The following is a 10,986-nucleotide window of genomic DNA, read 5'->3' as shown; positions in this document are numbered from 1 at the left end:
AAATTGTGATATAAAATTTTCAGCTGTCTCAATAATGTATTCATTTCAAAAGTTACCAGAAAAAAGTTAACTCTAGAATCAAGTGCTTTCAAGGTATCCATTATTATGTAGGTAAGTACATAAAGAAAAATCACGCATGATGCAGAAGAATGGTACAAGATAACAGAACCAATAATGATCATCATGAAAAGAAAATGTGCTGGAAACCTGAACGTCTTTGGTTATGCTCACATGCTCTTTGCCTGTGACCATACATGTATTTTATCTCAACTGACCACTCTGGAAGCTACATTTCTGATCTGATGTTGAAAAGCTGGTATTATAAAGATCTCATATGAGTCGGAGAATGAAATAGATCCATGCATCGGACTGGCTGAACTTCCTATCACTTTGGACACCATAGTTCTGGTCGGAATTTAACCTCGAATATTAGCTTTTATTATCAAAATCTTGGACAAATTTAATAATGATAGAAATTAATTTCAATTAGGTCATCTTGCTTCTGATTAGCTGAGCTTGTTATCACTCTGGAAAATGGTTCACACAACTTCAAGGAGTTCTTTTCAAGGTCTTTATCAGAAAGTTTTTAAAAACCAAATATTTTCCAAGAGCATTTTTCCTTATGGAAATTGGACTTTCTCTAAATTATTCTGTCACTAGGTACAAAAATATAACCAAAACAACCAATTACATTTCCAATACAGCCAAGGGATGCTATTCTATTGGGGATGTGTAATTTGTTTGATCCACTGTTTTATCACATTTTTGTGATTTGCTGTATTCATTAAAATTTGGAAAACCTAAAACCAGTAAAATTCGGATTTTGTAATATATTTTGTTCATTTTTAACATTTATTTCATCTTATAAATCAAAGAATTTTATGGGAACAATTAAAGGACTTTTCAAGGTAAAAGCCAAATTTTCTAAATATGCAATACTTGAAGGCAATGCCACAAATTCAGGGATTTTTCAAGGTTGTACAAAATGTGAAGATCAAAGTTTTGATAAAATTTGGATCAAACTTGGGCATACATCATCATGCTTTCAGACAATGTTTGATTATGAGCTAGAGCCATATGTATAGACAAGATAACTTGCAATGGACTGACTGAACTTGCACCTCTGAATACTAAACAGAATCATCATAATCTCCAAAACATTTGATAATTAATGAAAGAGATCACAGCATATTAATGAGGATCTTTCCAGCTAATTCTCCATGAAACAGGCAGTGGATTCATAGTAATTCAAATCAAGAGGTTCAAGTGAGCCTGATATCACTAAACTCGATAGCATTACAGTTATCCTGTATCAAAGTCAAATGCTTCACTGTGTTCGTGGGAAAAGCACTTGGGTCCCATTTCCTCAACATGATGTGGCCAATAACTAGTTAAAAGTTCTGTTAAAACAAAAATTAAAAAAACAACCACGCATAAACTTAAAATAATTTTGAAAGTAATGGCACTGAATACATGAAATGCCATAAACAATGCACAGTACAAGTGCTACAATATATAATTACATATTTTTCAGGCACTTTGATTTGGCAGTATTAGTAACTGTCGGTCTACAAGTGTTTTAAAATCATCAAAGTGTTGCTATTGCATAGCTTACCCATTACAGGATGGAAATTATCTTTGTCCAAATGATGAAAATTCATCCTCCCATAAGGTGACTTAAAAGGATGCATACCTTGTGATCTGGTGCATGCCCAGTAGTCCACGTCCTTCCAGACATTTCCATGTTTATTTGATGTAAATTATGTTCAGTGGAAAAATTACTTTTGCTTCACATCATACAATATGAACATTTTAATGTGTAATATATTTTTTGAGCATTTTTACCCACATTGCAAGAGTTATTCCCTAAACGGAATATCTTTCGAGTTGTTGACATTTTAGGTAGCTTATTGATAACCTTGCCTTTTGCTACCCTCCCCAACAGGGGGTTAGTATAACATTTTTGTTGCAACTTATTTGAGTCAATTTTCTGTACATGGGTAGGTATTTTAGTGTCTCTAACTTGCAGGAATGGTTTTTGGACCTTTTCCTTAATTTGATATGAATCTCCAAAATTTAGTTTTTATTCTGAATCATTTATGCAGAGTTCAACTTGCAGAATGGGGTCTCACACCAGTACTCATATTCATGTGCGTGTTCAATTGTACATGCATCCTTTTTTTCTCCTGTAGTCTTGAAAGGTTATCATCTAATCACACTGCCTTGCTGTTTTTTGCTCTTCTTCATTTTCAGGGCTCAGATTCAAGTTTTGTGAACATCAATTGATTGAAACAGGTTTTTTTTGTCAATAGTTACTCATTGGGCAGGTGGAGTATTGGTGTTTTAATTTGTGTTCAATCTTGTTCCATGCAAATTCTCTTCGTTATACAAGATTCTAATTCATGTTTTCAGAGTTTTTCTTTTACAGCAACATTTAAGTGACAATGTTCATAACTGTGAGCACAAGAAAGCCCCCAATTAGATACCGACCCCACCTGCCTGGCATTTGCCAGTTGTAACAGGAACAGATAGTTATCCTTTTAGTTGTCTCATGTCAAACGAGGTCTCATACCTTGCTGAAAACAGATGGACATTCAAAGGGAGGATAAAAATGACCTTTCTTCACTTTATCAGAATGTTTTTTTTTGGAACCGTCACGGAGTCTCTGGGGTCTTCTCCGAGATATACAAGCCCCACAGGGCCTATCCCAAAGAAGCAAACAAGATTTCCTTTGCTGAGTTCCTATGGTCTCTCTGAGCAAGATCAGATCAACATCTTTGAAGATGCACAATACAAATGGGGCCACTCCAAAGGAAGCGAATAAGATATCCATTGCAGAGTCCCTCAGATCTCTGTGCATGATTGGATCAGTCTCCAGAGACACATCAGGTCCAGGGGGCCCCCTCTAAAGAGGAATAAAGTTTTCCATAAATTTCTTAAGAGTCTCAGGGTAGTATTCATTCTGCCTCTGCACAAGGCTCTTTTGGGTTCCTCCCAAGGGAGGAAATATGCAGGCAGAGTGAGTTGACCCCACCCCATGTGCAAGGAGCAGAACCCTCCCCACTCCATTAGGGCAGAGAGCAAGTCATGTCCACCCATCCAAACGAGAGCTGAGCAGCACCCTCTCAGCCCCACCCACCCACCCCAAAGTAAGAGAGACACATGGCAGCAGAGAGAGCGAATCCCAAGGGTTGCCCAGCCTTTGCTTTCATGAAGATTAAAGCCCAGGACTTGAAAGCCATTGCCAGTTCATGGGCCTTTTTAACCAGTTCATTTTTGCAGAAAGTGATGAAAGTTGAACTTAACTTCTGAATTAACAATTTAAATGTTACTTTTCATGCACCATAATAAAGGCATTTTTGTTTTAAGGAGCCCACCGTCATGGCAAAAAAAAAAGCTCATTCCAATACCATCTTACAATATCAAAAAATTATACCATCAGAGTATTTCTTCATTTTTCCAATCTAGTAGTAGTTTAGTGGTTATCAGCCTCCAAATGAACTGGCAAATTCAGCAAAGCATAAATAGCATTAGATGTGTTATTAATGATACTAAGATGATGAGTGGGTATAAAACTAATTTTAATGATGTAATACATGTTGCTGTTGCCAGATACCCCCTTTCCACCCAACACTGATATCCAGTTAGTGGTCTTTGTCCTTGAAAAAGGACAACTATTGGACATCTGCTGTACTGAAAGGTCAACTTCCAGAATCGTCAGGAAATCATTCTATGGGAGGAGGAAATCTCATCATATGGGCAAGGGTAATTTCCATTCTGGCAAAAGAATAGCAACAGGTATGAATAAAATGTTACCCTCCCCCACCCATTTCAGGAATTCTGATCCTTTCATTGCAGCTTATGCTAGCCAGCAAATGTACAATTGTCTCAAACATCAATGCATCTAGTCACGTTTCCTCCATTGCTATCTGTTCATCCACTCACAATACATAAGTGTCTCAAAACAAATGAATCAATAGTTACACAAACTTGTCATGGTCAATTATTTGATCTAGTTTGTGTTACTTGTTAGATTTCTATTGTATACTATTGCTTCAATAACAATTTTAAAACTATTTGAATCCAAAGTTGTATTATTCTGCCAATTTTATTTTTAAATCAGGTTTTCATTTTTTTTGTTCTTGCAAGGATTAAAATTGTAACCTCCAATCATGTGATTTTCAATAAATATTGTGGGTTGCTTCCTTGGTGGTCTCCCCAGTCCTAGTTGGCCAAGTGTGTGTGATTTGGATTTTTAATGTAGCTTTAACAATTTTTCAGTCATAGAGCTATGATGTCTGCAGAGTGGCAGTTTATAGTGATGTCTAGCGCTGGGACATCATGCCGCAAACATGTACCATGATGTTACATTATCCTGACACCAGGCCAACCAGTCCTAATGCTAACCTCTTAATGCTGAGCGCCAAGCGAGGCAGCTGTTAGTACCATTTTTGTAAGTGTTTGGTATGACTCAACCAGGATCGAAATCCATGACCTCCCGGATCTGCTCTAACCACTAGGCCACCAAAGTGGCCTCCCAGTTGGCCGAGATAGCACTCACATTTACCAATAACTACAATTTTACTTTGTCCACATGGGTCAAGTCGGACTTAGTCGATGTGGGCATGTGAGAAAGCTTGCCAGTAGTTTCCCGTGGGTTTTACCAGGCTCTTTCTTCACCAGTTATACTCCCCATTAAGTAAAGCCCATCGAGCAGTGAGAAACAATGTGTAACCCACAACTGCCTTTGTTTTCCTTTAGAGCAACAGAATGTTAAAAATTAATATAAATTATGCCAAATTTCATCAAGGTGTGCACATTTTGTTCATCTGCTATCTTGACGACATAAGCCTATTGATCAAGACTGATAAAAATCTGATTGGACATGTTCAATAATGAGCAAGATCCATATATATCAATAAAGTGATCTTGCATCTGCTTGGCCGAGTTTCCATTCTGTAGGTCACATTTCCAGGTAGACTGTAATAAAATTAAAATTTAGAGTACAAGCTTACATGAACATCTTGGACAGGATTCATAATGAGAGACACCAATCCATATTAATGACGTCATATTGCATCAGACTGACTGTTTATGTAGACATCAGATTTCTGATCCAATTTTTATTATAGGCATACATAATCCTGGTATCTAACCAGTAATATAATTTGCAAGATCCCTACATATTAATGCTATCTTACATCTATTTTGCATTCAACATTGTAGCAACTCTATTATGATCCTATTTTGACCAAAGCTATTTAATATTTGCATCATCTAGATGTTGGACAAGTCTGGATTATGAGCAAGAGCTGCACATATTTACCAGGTAATCTTCCATCTGATTGGCTGAACTTTTTACCACTCAGGAGATTGAATTTGATTTTCCTCTAGATATTTGTAACATGGTCTTGGGCAGGTTTTATAGCAAGTGAGATTGGCACTGACTGATCTTGCATCTAATAGGTTTAGCTTTTTACTTCTCTAGAGACAATGATTTTAATAAAATTTTGTGAACAGACAAGAGCTACACACTTTACTTTCACACTGAGCCAACATGTTATTTAAGCCTTTTTTTTAAATATTTACCCCTGACGAGTGTATAAAGGGAAATGCACATGAATTCCTATTTTCTCGAGTGGAATAACTTGTTCAGTATAGTATTTAATTATGTATGCAGGTTATTATTTTTCTTTCCCTTTTCCAGCAATCTAAACTGGGTTTACAAAGCAGTGAATATTTCTGGCATGTGAGCTCTTCATGTTCTTCAAACACCTTTCTTTGAGATTTTCGATGCAAGATGATGTGATCTGGTGTATTAGGTGATGGAATCTGTTGTTGAGAACAATATATATGCTAAGAAATGAAACATATTTGAATGGGTCTGGGTCACATTCAAATTTTTTCAGTAAACCAAAACACCAGAAATGCAACAATTTTTTATTTGTCAAAGAAAATTTAAATATTATCATGCAAGTGTGTTCTATATTAGCAAAGAAGAACGTAATGCAAACTGGGTTATCTACACAGATATTGTACTTGCTGGATACAACAATATACAATTAAAATTATTATTTAAAAAAAAAAGAGAGTAATAATCTTGCAGACACCAAAATGACAAAACACAGTCACTGAAGACCTTGCAACGTAATTAATATCTGATATTTCACTGGAACTGATTTTTTAAAAAGAGGGCCATCCATTTAGTATGTATGCATCGAGGCCGGTTAACCCAAATGCATATGCATTGGGGGTGGGGTGGGACCTTGATAATAATTTGTCTAATACATAACCTTTCAACTGGGTTCAGTTGGCGTTTGAATTTTAGCAGACACTTGACAAAACTTATGCAACATATTTCGTTGATACAGCCAGACATTCAATGTCTAGTTTTTATTAAACATGTTAATATTAATAATCCTTGATTGTTTCTGCATGGATTAAATATAGGTCAGGGGGTGGGGGGTGGCTCAAGCTTTGCCAGATTTTTACATGCATACTAAATGGATGGCCCCAAACGAGTTTAGTGATTATCAAATTAAAATCTTATATCAAAACCATAAGAAAACTTTAAAATGTGAACACTGTAGCTGTACAAATAATGTATGCCTGATTAAAAATATTCCATTCTCCCTAGATAATAACTTTACAGGTCTGGACATTGAAGATACTTTATAGTAGATTCTTGCTAGAAGTTAAGGAGTACGAAAAAGGCACTGGAGCAAAACGAATGTTTGTTTTTAATCTACCTTTTGATGGGGTGATTCCATTCACTTATGAACAACACCAAATTAAAAATGCTGATTAGGAGTCACGCTGCTCATAGCTGTAGCACACTTACAGGGCAATATAAAAATATTACTTGTATAACAAAACACAACCACTATTCAACATAAATAATAGACGCTAGACATCAATTTCATTGACACATTGCACGAAGTCACATGGCTGGGCCCATGTGAGGGTTTGTGTGTGGTCTCCAGCAGTGAATTGATGAAAAGGACAATAAATAAATATCTTAAAAGGTTAACAGTATAGAAAAATAAGCCCCAGTAGTGCAACATTAAGGTGCTGCTATGTTCTTTTGTGGATTGTGTTTATCAGCTGTGTGTAAACTATGAATTTGTTCTGGTTTCTTTCTCCTTGTGATTTAATTTAGCACTCCTAATATTATGGTTCCTTTTAAACATTACACACTGACCTAGGAGGGTATTTTAGACAAGTCTCTTTCAGTAAACAAGATTTCTGTCTACTCTTGCAGCTACTGAATTAATATTGCTTTCAGAGTTCTTTTTGCTCTTGTATTTTCACATTTGTCCGATCTTTAATGTTTTTTCAATTCCTCTTTTCAGATGATCCAAATTTAATCTTGTCTTGCATTCAACTCATGTCCTGGGATGTTTATTTTTGGGATTTATTGAGACAAATACCCCATTATAGTAATTTTCCTGCAAGCAGTTGCACTTAAACTTCCTCAAACATGATGAGGAATGCTTTTTATGGCTGATTTCCCCAACAGGCCATGACATGTACACAAGTTAGTTACTATGTCGGTTTTCCTTTGTTGAAACCAATCAAAAACTGTTGGTTATTTGGATGGACCACAGATACTGCAATCATAATGGCTACATCTAATATAAAATCTGAATACAGAGTAATGGATTTCTACAAGATAATACAAGGTATCAGAATTTTTTTTAAAAATTACTAATCAGCACATGATGGCCACAAAACGTAATTGTTGCTTTTTTCTCCCAAGAATCTGAATATTTCATTTTATTTTTCTAGACTAATACCTTTAAAGATATTTATTGTCCCTTTCATCCTGACTGCTCACTTGTTGGACACCATTTAAAAAAAAAAAAAACAACAGCTCGATCATGCAGACACTTGGCATCACAAAATATGTGCAGTTTAAAGCATACGAGGTACTCCAGTTCAGGTAGTCCAGTTCCTTGACCATGTGTACTGAATCTAATATCAAACATGGACTTGTGGAAAAATCTTAAGGGTTGGCAGGTCTGTACTTGAATAGCATTAAATATGCTTATAATAACAGGCATTGTACCTCTTGTGGATTCACGAATCTTGTTACCTGACAAAACCCATTATCAGGCTGTTGTCAAACACACTAAGCACAACTTTCATATAAAATATCAGGAATTCAATGTTTTTTCTCATGTTAATGTTTTGTTTTATAAAAGTTTTATATACAAATTTGGAAGAAACTGACACTCTTTAGGAAACTTATCCTAAACATTTTCTTAGTTTTCTTAAACCTCAGACTGGGGGGTTCAACCGAGACAGTATCCAGGTGACTGGAAATGGTGTTGAAAGTATCAGGTAATAACACCAAGAGTAACACATAGTACATCATCAGTCAAAAATTACTGTTGTAATTGCAAGAGTACCCATACAAGACAATATGGCAATGGCAGGTTAGAATTCACATATTATGTCTGTAAAGTTCTACAATAACAATGTACATCTTTGCAAATGTAATCATTGCAATGATTCAAAGTATTGATAATGTTTAAATTAACAGATCACTGTTTTTATTATAATTTAGCAATGGCAGGAATGTCTTTTTAATTCTGTTCATTCTGTGTACAGAATCAGGCTTTTGATATTGTTCCTTTATAGTGAACACACTTTAAAGTCTCAAATGGGGCAAAGTTATGTGCCTTTGTGGTGCCAGGAGAATTTAAGAATTAAACAAGACTTAACTGAAAGGATTAATTTCACTTTTCCAAGACAGAAAATCACTGTGACTAGATTTGTTTTCCAACCCTTGTCAGCTAGTACTTGCTCATCTTTCCCTCTTAACATGTGTTAATTCACGTTAAATTCTGACTGCTGGGGACTATACATGGAAATCTCACAAGAGCCCATTCCCAATGACATTGAACATCAGAAAACCTTGCCTTACAGGCAAGTCACATTCAATTTATCAATTATGCAATGAACTTGGAAAGGATTCCAGTTTTTCCATCATCTTTAACCAATCTGAATTCCCAACTGTACAAAATACAAGGCAATAAAATGTTCTTTGCCATCTGATCAAATGGATATGTGGTTGGTCGCATGACCTTTTATCTTTGGACCTTAAAAAAATAAAATTTGTGTCGGCAAATGATTACAAACAATTAGTTTTACTGCATTTAAGAGTATATTTCCAAGATTATTCCTTAGCATCAAGCACTTAACCACACCAGGATAGCAGCACTTGGCTATAACAAGCATGGTTCTGACTGTACCATGGGAGACAACTGTGATCCTTCTTTAATGTCTAGCAGTGCTGTCCTAACATCAGCATATGATCATCAACATTGGAGTGTGAAAATGTGGCAAGATCTGACATCGGATTTGGTCTGTCATGGATAGTACGATGAATTGTAGTGTGGCCAATGCTGAGGAGGGTAACTGTAAGTACCACTCTGAAAATGTATCATAAAATAGGTGAGAAATACTTGGCAGACAAAAATGTTATTGGTGCATGCATCTGATAGAAACCGAACCACTACAATGAAGACCTCAAACAGTGATATGAGCAATCATGGGTCACAACTCTTCTAAATGAGAATTTAGAATGCTGGAAATCAAGCTCACTTGAGGTATTGTCTGTATACAGCTACCTACCATATTGAATTCCAAATATTTTCTTTTACTGAAAAAAATCATGTGGTCCAAATCAAGCTCTGTACATGATGGAAATCAAACTCTGCCTTTATAGAACGAGTTTGATTTCCATTGTTTAGTCTGTGGAAAACAAAGTCAGAAATACAATTAGGGTGCACAACTCTTGTAAATGTTATGGAACTCTTGTAAATGTTATGGAAGGCTCCAACTATTCAAGGTCGAACAGCTTGCTCAAGTTGGCTCAGACCTTGCGGAATGGCTGGACAGAGACAGCTGGATGGTTGGACATGATTACTATAGCACTATCAAGCATGGTGCTAATAAAGCATGTGCTAAAAAGTTTCGGAAAGCTGTTACATACTCCAATGTTTCAAGAATAGAAACATTTCAACTCAAAATGTTCTACTATCCCTAAGCTTTATGCAAACAAAATCAAATTGCATCTCTATCAAAATCAATGACACCATTCTACATTACATGCTATGTAACATCTCATTTTCTAAATTAAATGGTATACTTCATAAGGCTTTTCTGATTTCAAACTGAAACAGTTTCTTTATTAATGTGAAGCCCAAGTGTGTCAGATATCATCTGGATGACAGACACATAGAAACCAAATGCAAAAGATTTGGGCTAGCAGGACACTTCATGACATTTGATGGTCTCTTTATTCGTAGTAACAGAAGCCATACTGGATTACAGGTCATCATAATCTGTGAAAACTTGAAAGACCTAATGTTAAGATATGCAATCAAATTTTTTCAACTTCTGTATGTCAGATTTTGACATGACATTTAAAGATTTTTCCCACTTTTTGAAACAACCGCAATACTGAATTGTGTATCAAAACACTTTGTATAGAAGCTGTTCACTAATGAATAAAGGCTGTTCCAGTAAAATATACTTGGGACCCAGAGAAGGCACTTTTAGTGTGGAGTAGTAACCCATAGATACAATTTTAAACCTTTTATCATTTTCATATGAACTCAGAGATACCTGAGTAACCTGGCATGTATTTGTTCCTCAGTGAACTCAGAGATACCAGAGTAACCTGGCATGTATTTTTTCTTCAAAGTGCCTTCACTGGGTGTCGTGTAAGTTTAGATGGAACAGCATTCGATAACATCACAAAAACAACTATGCACTTGCATACAACATTTTCTCAAAAATAAGGAACTTCAGTAGGGAGTAAGGGGTGGTACTGGTGGTGTAGAAATTGCCATGTAATTAGTAAATTAGATGGGAAGGATTTAAGTTTTAAGCAACATGCTGAAGTGGGCCTGACATTGCTCACCTAAGCCAGCTTATTTAGCTCAACCTATATAAACCATCTCTGAAACTTTATAT

The 10,986-nt window shown here is 35.8% G+C and overlaps 1 protein-coding gene across 2 annotated transcripts in view; it reads right to left on the bottom strand.

Moving 5' to 3' along the window:
* Positions 1-5,926: 5,926 nt before the first annotated feature.
* Positions 5,927-10,986, bottom strand: part of LOC149804756 (pre-mRNA-processing factor 39-like) — a 54,594-nt gene continuing 49,534 nt past the window's right edge. For both annotated transcript variants that reach the window (XM_089944011.1, XM_089944003.1), the window contains exon 15: positions 5,927-9,437. In XM_089944011.1, the coding sequence (XP_089800137.1) occupies positions 9,375-9,437 (63 nt within the window). In that variant the 3' untranslated portion in view covers positions 5,927-9,374. The remainder of the gene's footprint in view (positions 9,438-10,986) is intronic.

The sequence above is a fragment of the Sinohyriopsis cumingii genome, chromosome 2 (genome assembly GCF_028554795.1).
Source record: "Sinohyriopsis cumingii isolate HCF-2022 chromosome 2, ASM2855479v2, whole genome shotgun sequence".
Lineage (NCBI taxonomy): Eukaryota > Metazoa > Mollusca > Bivalvia > Unionida > Unionidae > Sinohyriopsis > Sinohyriopsis cumingii.
Note: the sequence above shows the minus strand (reverse complement) of the source record. Positions and strands in the feature narration are given on the sequence as shown.